At 41.0% G+C, this 21453-nt stretch overlaps 1 protein-coding gene across 1 annotated transcript; it reads right to left on the bottom strand.

Moving 5' to 3' along the window:
- Positions 1-6: 6 nt before the first annotated feature.
- LOC139724314 (T-complex protein 1 subunit eta-like) lies at positions 7-18543 on the bottom strand. The gene is made up of 11 exons (XM_071635457.1): positions 18479-18543; positions 11795-11948; positions 10932-11038; positions 9875-10053; positions 7300-7471; positions 5821-5985; positions 4889-5022; positions 3715-3867; positions 2889-3040; positions 1848-2036; positions 7-233 (listed from the first exon to the last, which is right to left on the bottom strand). Exons 1-11 carry the CDS (start codon positions 18482-18484, stop codon positions 7-9), a joined length of 1638 nt encoding a protein of 545 aa, XP_071491558.1. The 5' UTR covers positions 18485-18543.
- Between the last annotated feature and the right edge of the window lie 2910 nt (positions 18544-21453).

The raw sequence follows: 21453 nt of genomic DNA on the forward strand, positions 1-21453 counted from the left end.
CCAGACTTAACGTGGCCTTCCTCTGCCCCTGCCCATAGGCTTGTAGGGTCTGTCGTCAGAGGGTGCCGAGGATTTGGGGTTCTTGATCGTCTCGTCCACGGATAGGATGAGACATGCCGCCTCTGAGGCTGCTGTCAGGGCATTGATCTTGACAATAGAGGGCTCCCACACACACGCCTCAAAGTTGTCGGCGACGTCTTCACTGTAAATGTCCACCCCGTACCACATGCCTCCTGCAGAGTGAAAAAAAAGAGTTGTAACATATCAAAGATGATTGAGCAACAAAGTTTTTGCTCATGTTGGCATCTTGGTGTCTGACCCTGCATTGACCTCGTCGATCCCTGTAAATATGATTATCTCACGATTTGCAATTTAGAAATTGCAAATATTTTCACTGTAGCAACTTGGCAGTTCAACAAACAGCTGTTTTACTAACAGGAAAGGAACATATTTTTCCCCTCATAGAGTGCTTGCAAATCAGCATTTGAACTGGGATACTTGATACCAACCACAAACACATATTAACAAAGTGTGATTCCTTATTGAGCAACACCATTAAGGAAATCAAATAGCATGATATTCTAATACTACTCTGTTAAACGCAATACATTTTATTGTCATCTGACAACTAGGACTGGGGTACCAGACTCTGGTGATACTCCCAAATTAAAAACAATGAAATAACTCCTATAGTAGGTCAGATATGTAGCAAAAATTGGTCGAAATGCTCACATCCGGCGGAAAGTATGAAATTTTGCATATAGGGGTATTTTGGGGCGCTGATTTCAAATATTGTCGGATCCAAGAGATCTGACCACGGGGTCGGCCGCCATTTTGAATTCCAATATGGCCGCCATCACAAAACAAATTCAAAGATCCCTATCTTCAGGTTTGAACGACCTGTGGCACCAAAATTTGGTACACATGAGCGTTTTGACACATTGACTTTGATGACGATTGATTTGGAGTGTCTGACAAACATCGAATGGCCGCCATTTTGAATTCCAATATGGCCGCCTCGACAAAATATTCAAAATCCCTATCTCGATTTCTAAGTGGAGAGTGACCCTGAAATTAGGTGTAAACAAGTATTTTAACATACTGAGTTAATATATTAACTGATGTGATGTGTCTGACAAACGCAATGCCTGCTATTTTGAATTCCAATGTGGCTACGAAGACAAACATCACGACTAACATTCACGGGCAGGTCAAAAAGTGCAGCAAAAAGGAAGCATAATGCACCTTTCATTGACGTCACAATGTAAATACAGCAGCGCGCACTCTATCAGTTACAAACGCGCGCTCAATCAGGTAGCCTAATTTACAAACCCGAGATAGAGATTTTCAACACTCCAACATGGCAAATATGTATAAAAATTCAAATTGGCTGCCGTGCAGCTTGTCAGACATATCAAATAAGTCTGTTATTGAAGTCATCATGTCACCATGCTTTTATATATCAAATTCCAATGGCTAATGTCATTCAGATCTGAAGATAGGGATCTTTGACGGCGGCCATATTGGAATTCAAAATGGCGGCCGACCCCGTGGCCAGACCTCTTGGATCCGGCAATTTTTGAAATCAGCGCCTTAAAATACCCCTATATGCAAAATTTCATACTTTCCGCCGGATGTGAGCATCTTTTTCACATATCTGCCCCACTACTATAATTTGCACTATGAAAGGACTGGCCTCGACAAGTCTACTTGCTATTGCTGGTTCTTTTTACCAACTGCAATGTTCTTTAACTTTTGACTATTTTGCTATTTGTATTATGTTTGTTAATGTAACATTGTTTGGTAAATGAATTTCATTACAATCAAGATGCCTTTCTCTGTCCTACCTTGGGCATGCTTCTGGCGGAGTTTGTTGAGGACGTTGGTGGCATCAAAGCCGGCATTGTCACACAGCTGGCGGGGAATGATCTCTAGGGCCTTGGCGTAGGCTCCAATCAGGATCTGCTGCTTGCCAGCGATGGTGCGGGAGAAGTCTCGCAGGTATTTGCTAAGCTCCATCTCGATGGCTCCACCACCTGTAGGAGAATCAACGGGTTTACCGTGAGTTGGCGAGAGAGACAAGCCATAGAATATTAACAAGGAGAGTAATACCTTCATAATGATAAGTTTGTTGTTCCACTTTGTGCATAAGCAGAAAAAGGCAATTTTGATAACAGGCATGTTAGTTTTTAAATGCACCAAGATAAGCATCTATAATGTGATTATTCATGAAATGAAGGAAAAGTTATTTGGGAAATGTGCATATGAGCTCACAACCAACTGACTTACATTAGTCAGGTTTAGTGCCCAACTGCTTACAAACTGAAATATTTACCTATCATGTCTGCCTATGAACGGATTCTGATATGTATTTCTTAGTCTATTTGCTCACATGGTGCTATCCAAGTAAAAAGGTAGGAGGCCATTAAGTCATCTACTGAGCTGCCTAACCCCAGGAGGTCTAGGGCAAGGGCAGGGCACCTGAGGAGCAACATACTTTCTTCCACTGTCAGACAATCACTGGGGCTTCTGCATTTATCTCCAGTGCCTTTCTTTTGTGGATATTTCCTGCTTGATTTTAGATACGTGGTCTGCGAAACATACAGTACGGGCAGCAGATAATAATAACCACTATCATATGTCCATTATTTGCACATAATGTGGGTACATGCAGAACCAAATGTTTGTGATCTCCACACGGTCCTGGGAGTTTTATGATACACCGACAAAATTCATATACATTACGGGTGTTAAAATGAATCAAAACATTCACTCCTTTGGCATTTTACGAACTCAGTCACTTGTTCTAAAAACAAAGAGCACAGCAAGAAGCCCCCAAATTTTCTCCTGTGACAAAACAGAGTACAAGGAACATGCAGATCACATACCTGCAACAACAGCATCATTCTTTATTGCTCTCCTGACGATCATAATAGCATCGTGGAGAGATCGTTCCGTCTCCTCGATGAACTGTTCGGCACCACCACGTAGGATGATGGTACACGTCTTGGCCTGCGGGCAGCCTCGGAAGAAGTTATACCTGAAAGATAACAAATCAAAGTTTGGGTACAGAGTCAGGAATAATATCTGAGAGTTTTGGCAAGAAGAAAAGAATGAGAATATAACTACTGCTAAACATGAGTAGCATTAGTTTGCAGAAAATAGCATGATGTTCTCAAAATGAGATCACTTTCGTGTAGCCAAAAATGGTAGATGGTAAAAATGTCATTACACGTCCTTCATGGTCAAATGTTACATTACTAAGAAACACAATTGATTTCATATAGATCAGTAGATTCTTTTTTTTTGGGGGGGGGGGGAGGATGTTAACAGAAAAATAATCTCATTCTTCACTTTCTTCCAAAAGGTGGACATCTATACCAAAGGCAAGAAAACAAAAAAACATTGCCAGTCTGAGCAAAAGCAAAGTTTGCCAAAGTGCCCTCTGGCCATTTAGTGTGCACATTTCTGAGCCCTTACTTGGCTCACATAATCTAAAGTTTGCAATTGATGCTGACAGTTGATATTGATGTCTCATATAACTTCCCTCTGTTGATGATCACTTTTTTTTTCCAGCATATAAAAACAAATACTCTTTGGTTTATTGATTGTGTAAAGAGTGTAGAATGATGGCCAGAGGTAAACAATGGCCCTCCTTTACAATCTGAACTCTCTGATCCTTACAGGAGTCTTTACTTGTAAACTGTGGCTTACCTTTCACCACCAATCTGCATTTCCTCAAATTCAGCACATGTACCAAGGACATCATCTGTCATGTTCTGCACAGACGTCTGGATAGCGCCCCCACAGGCCTTCATCGTACGCTTCAAATCCTCTGCAACAACACGTCCTGCACAAAACATGTCCCTGTAATCACAAAAGTTGCAAACGAGTTTGAGTGACTCTTCATCCATCTTTGTATTAAACTTCCTGCACTGAATCTAGCTCATACACCAAGACTTGACACAAACTTTCTCTCTCGGTGGCACGACAATGACATTTCTTCCGATCGGGCCACCAATACATATCTTTCTTAAAGAGGAGGTAGCTAGGCATCTATTTTTGGTGGCCCTGGGCCACCGCTAATGTGGAGCCTTGCATCCACTGATGATCTGTATTTGTGCAGCAAAAAAAAAATTATCTGGAAACAAAATTTACATCATGAAAAAGGTACTTAGGATTTGAAACATAGAAATTTACAAGTTGTACAGAGTAAGGTCTGAGTATAACACCTCATCTACTAATTTACAAACTGATCTCATGAAAGTGAGTTAGCAATTCACACACACAAAAATGTCAGCCTCTATAACTATGACCCTCTTCTTGGTCAGCATACAGCTAGGCTACATGCAAGGTCAAGGGTCAACTCTCAAGAGACTGATCAACCGACCTCTGACCCAAGATGGTGGAGACTAGAACAGCCATCCACAAGCCTTGGGAGAAAGCTGGTCGATGTAATGTGCCACAATAGAAACACCGAGAAAGATACTGATAGGATCCACTCAGCTGACTTTATTGTGGGGAGAGAAGTTATGCTTGGTAAAACAACTCACCATGCAACAGAGTTTCATGATGCAAAAGCTACATTGCTATGACAACTGCAGCGAGTCAGACTGAAGCCATTTTGTGTTTGACATTTGATAAAAAGTGAAAGCAGGTATGCAGTTTCAACAAATGCATGTCTTATATTTTGTACCATTTAATAATTGGCTGCTAGAAAATGCATACAGAAACAAAAATGATTCTGATTTCTGCTTTTGATTGGTCTTTCATCATTTTTTTTTCTTATTATCAACAAATTTAAGCTATTCCTAGTACATGACCACAATGTAGAAAATAGAGAAGAATCCTTATTTTGTGAAGTTTAGTTGAATATGTTTCTCCTTACCTGTCAGCAAAATACTGTGTGGCCACATCTCCAATGGGCAGCTTGGACAGGACCACCTTGGCCCCACTCTGGTAGATCTTTTCCAGCTTGTCGTACAGGATGGACCACTCCGCATCTACAATGGCTTGGTAGTCCTGGAAGACCACAACACAGATCCATTCATCACATATCATTTTGGCTGACACTCTTGGATTAATATGGGATAATTTGGCTGCCAAATGCAGTGAGGGTACTGGTAAAATTTAGTCTTTTGTGTATAATACTGCTGATATGAGAAATGGTGAAATTCGGTGCTGAATGAAAGTTTTTAGTCATTTGTGTATAATACTGCTGATATGAGAAATGGTGAGGCAATAAACTGGCTGTAAAAGAGTCAATCTGGTGCCCCAAAGAAAAACAGTGCCTTTTATTTTTCTTTCTAAGAACGCAATAAAATTTGCCCTTCTTTCAGGGATCATGTTTCTCTTATATGGTAATCAGTCCCATTTGAATGTATCAGTATCAAGCTGGGTTGAACTGCATGCAGACTTACCATAAATTTGAAAGCATGTATGGTACAACTGTCCCACCATATACTCTCTTATACTTTCTATGTGTAAACACCTATAAGAGCACGTGTGAGAACTTGCTCCTTCACTCAATGGGATTTCAGTACTGTATGTGTACACTGGTAAACTTGACGCCATTTGCTCCAAATATAGGTACTAAAATCATTACAATTTTCACTACAAAACAGAATTTCATCAAAACATTGAAGTATCAATACATTTCAGCAATGACTCGAAACCTTGACGATCTAGCAATTACACCTCATTTCATCCTTTGTGTACTAATGGATGATATTTCAAACAAAGGACATGCTTTTATGAATTGAAACCCAAGTTTGAATTCTTCACTACCATTTCAAACATCATGAAAATTACATATTTTACCTCTACACTCTCCACCCTGACTTCAGCATTCTCCTTCTCTGATTTGAGTTCTAGCTCCACATTGAGCATGGCTATCTTGGGGATGGTGTACTTCTTGGGCTGCATCTCAAAGCCAGCGTAGGAGAAGGTCTTCTTGAAGGCCACACCCGCAACAAGAAGGGAATCCTGGGTGGGTGAAGAAGAGGCATACAGCTCTTCAGATTAGTCAAGACTACTCTCAGATGCTAACAAACAAACAGGCAAAGATAATCAACACAATGTAATATGTAATATGTTAATTGCAGTCATTCAATTGAAGGATTTTGTGATGTCAGCTTTTAGGTGATTTGAGCAACAACAAAAAATTAGTCATCTGGAAGGTCTCAAATCTTCAAGCAAAATTAGGATTGCTATATTCTTATTACAATGTAAGTACCATTGATACCTCATATAGAACAGTCACAGGTGGTCGTAAGAGTCAAATCACAATTCTAGTACTTTTGAATAACTGCCTTGGGGTAGAGACTACAGTTTGTTTGTATGTGATCCATGGCTTAAAACCACACGATAAACAAAATATACTGATATAATACACATTTTACAAGTTAGTTGCACTTTTTTCCATGATGCAAAGATCGTCTGTATTTTACTGTTCTTCAAAGCCCGATATAACAAAATTGTGATATACCAAAGTGACTACACTGGTCCAAGGACAATTTTTTAATCAGCGTTCACTGTACCTGTCCCTCAAAACACTGCACATTAAAGCTTTGCGATAATGGTAAACAGCAATGTCAGCCTCTATTACTATGACCCTCTTCTTGGTCTGCATACAGCGAGGCTACATGCAAGGTCAAGGGTCAACTCTCAAGAGACTGATCAACCGACCTCTGACCCAAGATGGTGGGGACTAGAACAGCCATCCACAAGCCTTGGGAGAAAGCTGGTCGATGTAATGTGCCACAATAGAAACACCGAGAAAGATACTGATAGGATCCACTCAGCTGACTTTATTGTGGACATGGTGGTGGTATACATAGAAACACAGATTCTGGTAAAAATGCTACAAAAGCATGACTCCTCTGGGCTAGTTATGAGACATTTTTGTCTTACATGTTACATTACTCTTTTTTTTTCTTTTTTTTTACACTCTTGTAAATGTTTCCTAAACTACCCATTCTTTCTACCACACACACAGACATATAAAAGTTGCTTTTGTGGGGGAAAAAAAATTCACTCACATCATTTAGTATTGGTTTTGGCGTGGAGAATTATCTTAACAGCATTTTACGATGCACGTTTCTCAAAAAAAGGAGTAGAAAATACTTGTACTGCCACATACGCTGACTCATATTTGTGGAATCGGGCTATTCATATCAGTTGATTCGTAGTTTGATTGAGAAGAAACTAGGACGGTTGAGATCTGGACTGTAATGTAACAAGTGCTGGAATAGAATGCACCACAGTAGAGGTTTCCAGAGTACAATCATGCACACTGACCTCTAGAGCTCCCCCCTGCACTTTCTTGACCCCGATCATGTCCATGGGCAAGAGGTCATCGAGACAGCTGACAGCATCCACCACCATCTTGGCAAAGAAGTCCTTCTGGGTGGCCATGATTTTGGAGCTTAGTGTGGTAGCAGCACATTTCCTCAGCAGACTCCTGTGCTCTCTGCAATAGGAAATATGACCACTATCTTTGAGCTACAGTTGCATTTTACTCTCAAGAGAATAATCAAACTCAATCCTGTTTTTTTTTTCTTTTTAATCTTTGTGTACACTCTCATATGACAAACAGTCAACAGTAAATTTGACCGAAAAACCTACCCTCGTAACCTAATCTACAATGTTTGTCCTGCAGAGCAGCAAATTAGCATAGGACATAGCATCTCCTACCACCTCCAGACTTGTTTTACTCTAAAAGGACAAGTTCACCTTAATACACATGTCGATTGAGTGAATGCAGCAATATTAGTAGAATACATCAGGGCCCCGTTTTATCAAAAGATAAATTTAACGTTAAGTCAAGATAATCTACGATTAACTTCTCATATCAACTCTAAGTCCACTTACTCTATTATTAACTTTCAAATCCACTTAAAGTTCATTTTATCAAGACACCCACAGTTGAAATCAACTCCAACTTCCTCCCAAATCAACATATAAGTTTTCTCAACCGCTCCAAATCCATGATAACTTTATAGTTGATAAGATATTAACTCTAAGTAGAGACAGTCTAGGTAGACTCAATTGTGTGGCAATTTACAGAAGAAAGATGACTGTCACACTTTCGTTTCCTAGTCTAGCTGGGGTCTTGTCAAAAATGTATGTCTGCTAACTAAGCTCACTTTCTCTAACATTTAGTTGCATTTCTTTCATGTAATTATGGTCTTTTCCTTGCATGAAATTCACGATCGGCATGCATTGCTTACGCGACTGCTGCACGCAAACACCCTAACGGTTAGACAGCAGTCTCAATCCCAGCCTGCGCGCCCGGCGCCTCGGCCCGCCCGCCCGCCAATCAAGCCATCGCTAAGTAACCTAGTAAATGGAACCGCATCTGTGTGCAATGCCTATCTTGCCAAAGAACCCATATGCGAGGAAACCAGTGATTTCTGACGTGCGTAGGCCTACGTAGAGCTGGTTCATCAATAGATACTAATCAAGAGTTTAGTAGGCCTATACAGAAAATAAAGAGTTTAATTCTATAGCACCGAGTACGACAGTAACTTAAGATCTAATCAGTGAACAGGTGTAACATATTAAAAGGCCTAAGTAATGTTCGTTACAGCGATTTGTTTGTACTTATCGTAACACTGCATGACTAGAGCGTCTACTAGGTATACAATTTCGACATGTAGACTCGCGATCTATTTTTTACAAAGCCGATCTGCGCCGTAGAGGTAAAAACAAGCTACCGTAGTCACCACACTCTCACAAGTCTCCATAATCCTACATGAAAACACACAGGACTTGAAACAATGCATACACGACCTTCACCTTGGACAGTCGGTTACTGTACGTTTATATCCAAGTCAATGAATACTGTTATAACGTTAGATTTACTGAGATCCTACATAGTGTGCGGGATCTTTACGGTACATGCGTACGCAGATTTTCGTTGAGCTCGAGATGTGCTAGATCTATTGACCTACTTTCTTCAATACAACGCAAAATGGCATATTTTGCGGTTTTGTTGCAAAATAAGCGCTAATAATACTGCGTCGCACTAGCAGACTATGCTTCCATGGCCGTGGCAAACAATCATGTATTATACTAATAGGTGTTTTTGTTGTTTGTTTTGCTTTATGTATTGTATTGTTTTTAAGCAAACAGTAACGGAAACCAGCCTCATCCCGTGTTTTTTGTTTCGACTAAATCAATAATTAAGTCATGGTGATCAGCCATAACTGTAATTGACTATCAAGTCTCTTCGTAAACGGAAAATTACAATTAATTGAAAGTTATAGCGGACTTCAAGTTGGATAAAGTTAGCGTTGATTTCACAATCATTATCTTGATAAAACGGGGCCCCTGAAAAGTTTGAGGAAAATCGGAAAATCCATTAAAAAACTATGGATTTTTAAAGTTTTCACACAGTCACTGTTGGATTAGAAGACTACTGCAGTTTATGACGTTGCATGCCTATGAAAATATACAAATAATTTCACGAAAAAGTGCACATTCCCTCAACTTGTATCCGATGTATGGCAAGGGTAATATTATTCCCCTTCCTTTTGAAAGAAGTAAGTGCTATTTTATTATGTGAGAAAAGTGAAAAGATGTTGAATTTTCTTTATATTTTCTTTATATCATTCTATGCATGTGACATCACATGCTGTGGTAGTCTTCTCATACAGCAATGGCAGCACTAAATCTTCAAAAATGCATAACATTTGCATGGATTGTCTCATTTTCCTCAAACTTTTACTGATGAGTTCTACTAATGTTGCTGCACTCTCTTTAAGGTGAACTTGTCCTTTAAGAGAAGAACAAATCTTTGTCCCTGTATGTCTACCTTTGCATAGAGACCTTCACGGGTTACTGTAAATCAAGCATGTAAGTGCAGACTTACTCTACATCCTCCTTTGGTATTCTGATGGCAATCTCCCTGATCCTTTCAATGGCCAGCTGGGTGGCCTTCCTGAATGCCCGGATGATGACCTGAGGGTGGACATTGTCCTCAACAAAGGTTTTCACCTGCTTGAGGAATTCTGCCGCTAGTAGGGTGACCGTTGTGGTCCCATCACCAACCTAACACATCAGAAAACAACAGGGAAAGGAGAATGGTAATGAATATCATGTTGAAAATGAACAGACAGAGGAAGAGAAAACAAGTTGAGATAGGAGAAAGGAGTCATAAAAGATGTTGTGGGAGGAGCCAGAGGGGTAATCAGTTACTGTGAAGCTATGATAATAACTCGTTTGTTTGTATTTTTAAGTTTCATATTGATGTAGACCAACTTCACATGCCCAAATTACTCAGCAAGAATTTAAAATACATTTATTACCTACTCAGACTTTTAGTCAACTGCAGACCAACTCTACTAAAATCTTGTACCCTTTCATGAAAGTGGTGTCATGTGCTATCCTGTAGAAATGGTACACAATACCAAAAGTAGAACCATAATAACCTCACTTCCAAGAGGAATTTTATCATACACATAAAATTATGTGAGGAGAATCTTCTGTACACCCGAGTATTAATAGTCATTCTCTTTTGTTTATTCTTTAGTTTGGTCTTTAGTTGTACCCATGCTCCTCATCCTGTTCTCCACACTAGGCTTTTGTTGGGACCTACACTCAACAAGCTTTGCTTTGTAGTAGGTTCCATCATATTTCTCTTTAGCATTCTTTTACTTTGATTGAAAATGACACATCGACCGCAATGTACTATATGTTTGTATTTCTTTTTGTACCAATATCCAAGCTGGACATTCTGTATTATCATATTTTGTTGTATTTTATGTATTTTCTATCGAGAAATACGAAAATAAAATTGAAATTGAAATTGAATATCTAAAACATTTGAAAAGCAGTATATGACTTCCATCAGCCTTAAAAATCAATGAGATTAAATGATTAGCTTCCAAGATTTGCAAGCCCTTACAAGGAGAGTTCAAAATGTGTACCTCAGCATCTTGGGACTTTGATATCTCTACCAATGTTTTAGCTGCAGGGTGGACGATGTCAAGAAGCTTTACAATAGTTGCACCATCATTAGATATTGTCACCTTTCCTGCACGTGAAATGGATAAGAGAAAGATAATATAAATTTCAGAAATATAGCCTCTTAAAATGCAGGTACATGCAATATATCTTTGTCACATTATAAAGACACAATCAAAGTGTGAAAAAAAAATGAGACAGAGAGAGAGAGAGAGAGAGACATGCTAACTGACAAGTAAATGAAGGAGAGAATAATGAATGAAATATAATCTACAGGGAGCCTACAAGGTAGTTTAATTAAATATGTGACGGCAATTATCCTGGTTGTTACTGGCCCATTACGGCTGTTAACTCTATGCATGTCACGAAGAAAAATTCCCTGTGTGCTACATAATCATTCTGAGACAGCAAACACTTTTTGAAAACAATTTTTCAAAGCCATGTATTAACTCCTCATGGAAGCATTCATGCTAGAAATGTAGTGCACCAAAGTCGTGAAGAAAATTACAAGCTTTGCTGGAATGTACACAGTAAATTTCTATGTGAACATGACGCTGTGTCATATTGGAATTTATTGATCAGTTTATGTGCAGTTGCGCATTTGAGCAAAATATGCGAAGTTGACAAGCCGTCGACAGAGTCATGTGTGTGAACGTGGCAGTCAAAGAGTTAAATATGGAAGGTGTAATATGCTGAACACATTCTTGGAAACAATCATATGCTTTACGAAATGACAACGCTAGAGTCCCTGCTAACTAAGCTATGCACGCAAACCATTGTGAAGAAAGAGAACATCATTTTTTTGTCAGATCATTTTGGCATTTACCCGTATTCTCCACAATGAGCTTGTCCATGCCCCGTGGTCCAAGCGTGGTTCTGACAGCATCAGCCACAACCTGACAGGCATTGATGTTACTCACTACCTGAGACCGCCCCTGGGAGGCCTCCGTCCCCTCTTTTAACACGATAATCTGTGGTTGCTGTATGGTGGAGAAAAACAAACAAACAATCAAATAATGATAACAATTATGACAACAGCAATAATAACAATAAGGGTCTACAGTATTTGTAATGTGCCATCAATCTAGTAAAATCTTACGAATTCAACAGTAAAAATTTGAATGAAATCAGATGAAAAATAAGGGAGCTAGAAATGACATTTTGAAGTTTTTGCTAATTCCTGCAAAAAAGTTCTTACAGCTACAGATTTCAGACGGCAGTGCTGGTGCACTACGGTTTGGATGCCATAGGCCATGTACACAGATTAAGCAGCGCCTCAGTCAACACAGCGCAAGCGCAGATCCCCGACATGCATAATACATGTCGCCCCGAACCCACCGAGAATGCCTGCCGCTCCACCACTCAACTCCCGATTGCATAGAGAATATCGATATCTCGACTATCAGCTGTGCGATCGCAGCAGTGAGAGAGCTAAAAATATCTTGGCCTCTTCTCTCTCGGGCTCTCCGCTCCGCGATGCGCTTACCAGGTCTCACCTCGTTGCTGATTGGCTGAGCCACGACTGCATTGGCCATGTGTATTGTGAGCACTGTGTCTCGCTTGCCGCATCGCTAGCATGCACAGCACGTGAAGTCACTGCATGCTACCCCGCTCTCGTAACCCGCTTGTATGTACCCCAACAGCCTCGCAGCCCACTGCAGAAGTATCGGGTAGGTCACTCGCTACGGAAATCTAACATTTTTAACATTGATCTTTGCACTTCAAACATCCTCGCACATACATTGCACATACTCACACACGGTAAAATTAGTATCAAAACACAGATAAATCGCTTGAGAATTCATCAAAAAATACGAGGATGAAAAAAATTGCATGTATGACCAAAACTACTCCTTTGATGACATATTCCTGGCACAGATTGCCGGAAAATTCCATAATATAGGGCGAAATTATACAGAAAATCTACATTGTTTTCCAGTAAGCCACAGAGGTGCACATGGTACACTACGGTTTGGACTCCCACCGTTCATGAGCGATGACGTCATGTCTCGCTCGGCGCACTGCACGCACCATGCCGTTGATCCCTACCATAGCAGACGACGGCAAACTAGTATCGGTTGATGATCGGTTTGCTATCGCTTCTCAACTATGAAAGGTTTTCCCTCATTGGTCAGCTTGCTCTCCCGTAATGCCTTCCGAAAATGACATCATCGCTTTCTTCCATTCATAAGCTTTACGTTGATACCACGTACACCTCCGTTGCTTATTGGAAAACAACACAAATTTTTCGTATAATTTCGCCCTTAAATATGGAATTTTCCGGCAATCTGTGCCAGGAATATGTCATCAAAGGAGTAGTTTTGGTCATACATGTAGGGTGTCTGGAGCATGCAACTTTTGAAATTCTATAAAAGGTGGATTATCAACTATTTCATATGAAAGAGAATTATGTCATTAACATATATTTCAAATTTCATGGCAAAATGATTATTCTATCTCGAGAAATTTAACTTTCAAATCACTGCAATATTACACTCTTTTTTGATGAGCACGCACGAAAATGTGTCCAAATCATGTTTGCAAACAACGCCGAAAAGTAGCATTCCCGTGCGGATCTCTAGCGACCGATTAATGAGCGTACAGTGGTTTGTTAGAACGCGTAACCAGCGCAGAAGCCACGCTCCATCGTGTCGTCATACTTTGTGTGTGCTGTGTGTGTATACCTCAGCGTTGTGAATGAACACGTAGCGCATTCATGCATCCGGCCCAGCCAACATCGGCGGATGAGCAAGCATGCATGCTTTGAGTGTATTGTACTACCTACACACACGCTACTCTACTGTAATGTACAGCTGTGTGTATTATACTTGCAGTGTATGTGACGACTAGCGCTACATACGAAAAACACATCAATTCTGTCAGTCAGAGAAGATCCATCATGACAGTTCGCGTAAAAAAAATTAAGGCTATAGCCTTGGAATTGGGGCTACTTTACCACCATTTGTGTGAACATTCATGGCTAAAGAGTCTATGTTTCCGAAATCTTTTGCTTGCCCTTTTTGTCGATTGGAAGTTCAGCAGTAAAGATCGGTGTCTGTACCTTCCACCGCTTCACAATCGACATGCCTGATGCATCGATGCTGATGCGTTGTGTAGCCTAGGCTTATCTGCTATGTAGCATAAAGATCGCGAGAAAGACTGCAACTCGTGATTCGTGAGTGCATATAACAATGACTCTACGTGGTCGTTAGTTTGTATTGCTAACTCATACATTGTAGGCCTATTATGATCATTACCAATCCAGTAATAGTACAACTTTTTCAGTATTTTTCTCCGTTGAAACTGATGTGCCAGGTGGTTTACGGGCGTCCATCACTGCATCCATACATACAACGCACACATCATTATGCACATTGTGAATCATGGGCAGTCGTATCCTCATAGAACTCAGTGCTGTAGAACTATCGCAAGCGAAGCGACAGCTCTGCTTTCAGTGCTAGTGGCACTGGAGCGCACGTATTATAAGTAGACACACACACACACACACAAACACATAGCGATCTATAGCGAACCAGCTAGCTTGCTACGGTAGACACACACACACACACACACACAGTGAGCTATCTGCATGCACACACAATCAAGCTTCGCGCCATGTGGCGGCGAATGCGTGTAGATTTACATATGCATGAGCGTATTTGCGCGGACGTTACTATGGTTGTTGCATACGAAGCCACGCCTGACACGTTCGCTGAGACCAAAAAATTATTGCAAGGGGTGTTTTCAAAGCAATATCCCCAACCCAAGACGTTGAGCTAGCGAAAAACTAACCTCACCATCGGATTCAGCATATCCTAAACTACTCGCATGCCACACGCTGGCTCGAATATCGAAGCAGACGCTGAGATACGAGGACATATGTGATTCTAACGATGTTTTCATCAACTTATCGTCGGAAATGTTAGCTGGCGCTCTAATAGGAGATGGAGACCAACTTCTTCTTTCATATGATACCAAATTTGTTAAGATTTGTTGGCGGCTTGCTATGGGGAAATATAAAGGCAAAATCCGGCTCAAAATCTCAAGTCAAAATCGGCACTACGCGCGTTTCCATTGTGCCCTATGGGAGTTGCGTGTTATGAGATAGGGCGCACAATCGCGGTAATGTTGGCAGCGCACGATCCGACACCCTAATACATGCAGTTTTTTTTCATCCAAGTGATATTTTTTTATGGATTCTCGAGCGATTTATCTGTGTTTTGATACTACTTTTACCGTGTGCGAGTATGTGCAATGTATGTGCGAGGATGTTTGAAGTGCATAGATCAATGTTGAAAATGTTAGATTTCCGTAGCGAGCAACCTATCCGATACCAGCGGTGCGCTGCGAGGCTGTTAGAGTACAGTTGAACCTCTCTTATCCGGCCTCCCTTTATCCGGATCTCTCTATTATACGGACGCAATCTCGCCATGATTTTTTTTTTAAATTATTCCGGGAGGAAAGGGGGATTCCAAACTCCTTGAGAACTCCTACACAAACACACATGAAATACATTATACTTGATACATTTCTTAATAGTTATTTAGTTATTTAGGTAAATAATCCCAAGAATTTATAAAAGAAAATGATTTCATTCTTGCAAACACGAACCTCTATTTTGGGGTCTGTTACTCAGTGTAACAATGAAAAGGTTGCAGTATACACGTTACTACATGTGGTACTACAATGGGCTACTGTACATGTGTATGTATATTATGTACATGTATAAAGCATTGAGTCTCCCGTATCCGGCCAAATCCCTTATCCGGATGAGCCCCGGTCCCGACTTGTCCGGATACGAGAGGTTCAACTGTACATACAAACGGGTTACAAGAGCGGGATACATCTGTAGTGTGCAGTGACTACACGCACTGTGCATACTAGCGATACAGCAAGCGAGACACGATGCACACAATACACACGGCCAATGCAGTCGTGGCTCAGCCAATCAGCAACGAGGTAAGACCCTGCAAGCGCATCGCGGAGCGGAGAGAGCCCGAGAGAGAAGAGGCCAAGATATTTTTAGCTCTCTCCTTGCTGCGATTGCACAGCCGACAGTCGAGATATCGATATTCTGTAGGCAATTGGGAGTTGAGTGGTGGAGCGGCAGGCATTCTCGGTGGGTTCTGGGGCGACATGAATTATGCATGTCGGGGATCTGCGCTTGCGCTGTGTTGACTGAGGCGCTGCTTAAACTGTGTACATGGCATACGGCAGTCAAACCGTAGTGTGGTATCAACGTAAAGCTTATGAATGGATGAAAGCAATGATGTCATTTTCAGAAGGCATTGTGGGGAGAGCAAGCCGACCAATGAGGGAAAACCTTTCATAGTTGAAAGCGATAGCAAACCGATCATCAACCGATACTAGCTGGCCGTAATCTGCTATGGTAGGGATCAACGGCATGGTGCGTGCAGTGCGCCATACTGAGCGAGACATGCATGACGTCATCGCTCGTGAACGGTGGGAGTGCAAAACTACCGACTACTGTCTCAGTGCAGTGGATATGAATAGGGCGTCGGTAGCGCGATGCGTTTTGTCATCCCCTTCGAAATTCACGCAAAAGTCGCGAGTTCACAAGTCATCTTTGAACTAGATTTTCTAGGTCTATATGCATCTACAGAACATAAAACTACTTCAATACATTTTTTACAATAAGAGAAATCTATCATATTATCTTCGATACTAAATGATATCACGAAAGTCACATTTTGAATGCAAAAGCGCTAGCATTTTCAAATAAACTTACGACTACCAGATGCGTTCAGTGCGAGTTGGGCAATGGGCAAACGTAGGGCGCGCGTTCGGTCAAAAAGTGGACCCACAATTTTGGCTTAAAATCACCTTTCGGGCATTTTCGCGGGTTTATCCCGGGAACAAATCTCCATAAATTTGGTATCATATGAAAGCTTGTGGTGGTCTCATTCTTCTTGTCCTACGCCGAGTTTACATATCAAGACGTATTGCTACCTAAATTCAGATTTAAGCCTAAACATCGCTATAACTCGGCTGTTCCGTCCGACTGTGAAACTGGCCATACCAGTGTAGGAGGATTCAATGGTGCTGAATCCAAAAATAGCATTGGTTTTTCGCTTATTCCCCAGGATAAACCCGCGAAATAGCGATTAAGATACCCTTGTCAGCATAGTAACAGCATCAGCGAACTAAGCGAGGCGGGGCCTACAAGTCTAGACACGTAGTTACACGCCATGACTCGTGGTTACGGCGCGCACTTACGCAAAGCTCCATACAGTCGAGTCGGTTTTGCATGCATAGGTACGATGTTCAGCCTCCGCACGTAGCTGCTATAGCGCACCGCCGGTACGTAACGTGAGTACCGGTACATGTGCGCGTCTCCATGTACACTGTACTACATACGCACTGTATGCACTACTACTGTGTGCGCTTTTACTCCGCCGCGCTGTTAGACCTACGTTTGTATGTATGATGGGTCATCGGTCTCGTACGTAAACCCGTGTGTACAAATCGCGTGCGAGTGCAAGTACAAGTGCGTGCCGCGGGATCGAAGCGGGCCTCGCACGTAACACAGCTGGCTGGGTAGGTGTGTGCTAGCTGACAAGGATGCGCGCTTAGCCTTAGAAACACGCGCGCTTTGAATGTGATGAACACAGTGAATAGCACCGCCCACTGGAGTGCGCTTGACAGTGAATTTCATGACGCTCGCGACCCACTTTTTCGCCAAGGTTTTGACAGCGTGAGGATGAAAAATACCCTGTTTTTATTTGCTCATAACTTCACTATTATTCATGATTATGGTGAGAAATTTTGCACATGTATTATGTAAACTATGGACATTATGGATATGTATGTTTTAGTGTGAAATGACTTGTATTTCTCCTGTTGCAAAAATCTACCAGACACCCTAATATGAATATATATGCAAATGAGTGAGCTAACCATGTCATAACCTCACTATTTTCCATTCGGCATTGATCCTGTACAAAAAATGACAAAAATTCAATGTTCTCTTGTGTTGTGACAGTAGAATTTGCTAGCTTGCGATACAGTCAGTGTAAGTGAGAACACACAGAGAAGTGCCTGGATTCTGGAGGCCGGCCGAAAACTGGGCCGGGTGGGTTGGGCTTTGTTGGGGGCTTTTTAACCGTTTCTACACTGGTCTCGATGATAGTCTGACCAAAAAAGACCTTAAGACTGTGTGTGGCCCCTAGTGCCCTGGATGGCCCAACACTAGCTTGTTCATCAACACACGTTACCAGTGATTAGAGGCGAACACTGAGGCTAAGCGCATAGAGTTTCTTACGAAGCGGCTGAGCAGCGCAGAAATGAATACATCGGTCTATCAGCCTAGTTAGCAAAGATGAAGAAATGCACGTGATAATAAAGTTTCAAAATGCTGGAAAAAAGACGCATCAATCTGTAAAATAGAGACCGTGGTATTGAATGTAACAAAAGAGCATGTCGTAAATGCAGGCGCATATATTTTCTGTCAGAAAATCACATGGATGTTCCTGGATTCCCTCATACTTACCATCATCTTCTCTAGAATGTTCCGTTGCTACGCCCGGTCCTATGGCCTAGCTAGCTAGCTAGCTGTGTCCACACAATTTATCACAGCACTTGCACTGCAATACACACAACCGTTGCCATTTATACGTGCGTGTGGTGTACATGTCCACTACTGGCCGGTGGTGATATCGCGATTCCCCCTTCCGTGTAGTTCGCCCTCTGTAGGTAGTGAGCATAGAACCTCTTTGAAATCTCAGAGTCGGGTACTGAGTACCCATTATAGAATAAAATGTCTTTCAATCCGTAGAGCGAAGACATTTTTTTTTTTCATTAGAATGCATGAAAATGATTATTGAACTATGTATTGAACCATGTAGTCAAAAGCTGGCAGATTCAAAGGCAATCCCTAGTGAAGAGTTCGAACGTTTTGAATACTGTATAGTAGGCCTACCAACACGTCGTTGCCTAAAGCGACTTTGTGGAGTGCGATTGTGATTCTTCTTCATCATAACGTCAATAATCATGGATGCAATATTTGTGGAAATTCTACACCAAATGTAAAACCAGTGGCGGATCAAGGCGGGGGCGCACCGGGCGCCCCCTACTTTTTCCTTTTTTTTCCCCTCAAACAAAAGAAATAAAAGAAAGAATTGGAGGGGCGCTTGCGCCCCTTTGATTTTGTAAAGCCCCCTCCCCCTCCCCTTATGGAATTTTTGCGTCCGCCCCTAAATACAGTGTAAACTGAGTTTTCATAAAAGAGTTTTCATTTAAAAAAAAAAGAGCTGCAATAGTGGTGAAAAGTAATCATAATTATGCCAATAGTCATGGGGTTGATAAGTTAATAAAAGTGACAGTCACTATAGTATGAGCAACGGCGAGATTATGGGGGGGGGGGGGGGGCAACATTAATGTCCAAATGCGAAGGGTCTATTAGCTACTGCCAGCTCGTATAGGTTAACGAGATAGAAATAGTTTGCAGCAGACACTGTTACAATCACAATATATCCGTTTATCTGACTCACTCAATGTGGTCCTTCTCAGGCCAAACCTTAGTATTCGATTCTCATGAGCACCGCAAGACGGTGATACGACGTTTGCTCCTGTGACTCTATTGTTCCGACTTGGGGTTAAGATTATTATATAGGCAGGGCTCGACACTAACGGTGGCCCGGTGGCCCGGGGCCACCAAAATTGAAAGTCGGGCCACCAAATTTCCAAAAAGGGCAAATTTGGTGGCCCGCCTCGGGCCACCAAAATTTTTTGAAAAGTACGTCAATTAATTCGTAACTTTTTGCGCCGGAAATTAGCAGTTATATTTGTTTAAAGGATGGATGAAAGTGCCTGAGAGTGAGTGTTGCGAGTTTGTTGAGGTTTATTTATGAGTAGATGTATGTCCAACTTCCAATTCTTACTATGACTGGATAAAACTTAGATATTTGACTCATTAAAAAAAACAGGACTTTTAATGTTTTTTTATTGTTTTTTTTTTCGGGGCCACCAAATTTTTCTCTCGGGCCACCAAAAATTTGAAATTGAGGATTTTGGTGGCCCCATCGGGCCACCAAACAAAAAAGTTAGTGTCGAGCCCTGTTATAGGGTTGTGATAATATTATGGTTTTAGGTTTAGTTTGGTGTGAGGATTAGAATTAGGGTTAGGGTCATGTTTGAGGGTAGAATTTATGTTAGGCTTAGCGTGCAGATTGTAGTTCATGGAAGTACACTGCAAAAAGTCCGGTGTTGAATAGTGCATGAACACCGAGCTGGTGTTAAATTTTCGGTGCTCATTTATGGTGTTAAATTAATTAAATTAACACCTCCGGGTGTCATTTCCAAATTTTAAACTGTTTTTGAAGAGTTTCTTAGTAACTGCACTTCTTGTTGATTTTTGATTTAAACAAGACGATCAAGAATTTTACATTGAAATACTAGATTTTTTTTTTTTTAATGTGAAAATAAATTTACACCAAAGTAACACCAGCTGGTGTGGTCTCTTATTGAAGCTGGACGGGTGTTAAACCATTGATATTAACACCAACAAATATCAAATCAACACCATGTGGTGTCATTTTTGAATTAACACCAGTACAGTGTCAAAATAACACCAGGTACAGTGTCAAACTAACACCACGAAGTGTCGGGTGAACACTTTTCAACACCATCACAGTGCATTTTTAACACCCGTGGGTGTGGTCCTCTATTGAAGTTTGATCGGTGCTAGATTTAACACCCGTGGTGTTAAATCTAACACCGATGTTTTTACAGTGTAGTATGTCGCAGGAGCAAAATATCATGGAACCTTTTAGACACCATTCAAAATGCAGGGACTGTTAAGAATTTGAAGCGCATGTTCTGTAATATTCTCTTCATGAATGACTATCATCAGCTGCATAATCTTTTTTTTTATTATTAAGATATTTATAGTTATTGTTGAATTTTATTTCCTTGTTGAAAATTAGTGCATTTTTTTCTTTTTTACAACATTCTGAATTTCTTTCAGCGGAAGAATGTGAGAGGTATATCACTCTGCGTTTCTTATAATGTTCGTGAATCAATATGCGAACTTTCTGTATGTATACAGAAAGTTCGCATTATATAGGGTGCCTATAGTATATAGGCATAATACGCGTCATGTATTATTATGCATACTAAATACATGTAGATATTGATAGTTTTTATGTAGGTCTACGTACATACATGTGTTGATGTGTGAGGGTGGGTGGTCGTGCACTTAGTGACTGTGTGCTAAATTACGGATATGACTTATGCTGCTAATTGCTGCATATAATTGTGTGACATAAAGAGATTATATGGCGGCGTTCATGCAAACGTGTGACACATTTTGATTTTACGTTGGGATTCTCTCTTTTTTTTTTTTTGCTGCAGATTTTGCCATCGGCAGCAATATAGCTAAAATAACAAATCACTTAACAGATATTCATAACTATAAAATTGTGATAAATCTGACAGAAACGGTCTGTTGGAGTACATTTCTTTGAT

This window comes from Diadema antillarum, unplaced genomic scaffold (genome assembly GCF_040938485.1).
Source record: "Diadema antillarum isolate AM-2024a unplaced genomic scaffold, OU_Dant_1.0 scf00000211, whole genome shotgun sequence".
In the NCBI taxonomy this organism is placed as follows: Eukaryota; Metazoa; Echinodermata; class Echinoidea; order Diadematoida; family Diadematidae; genus Diadema; species Diadema antillarum.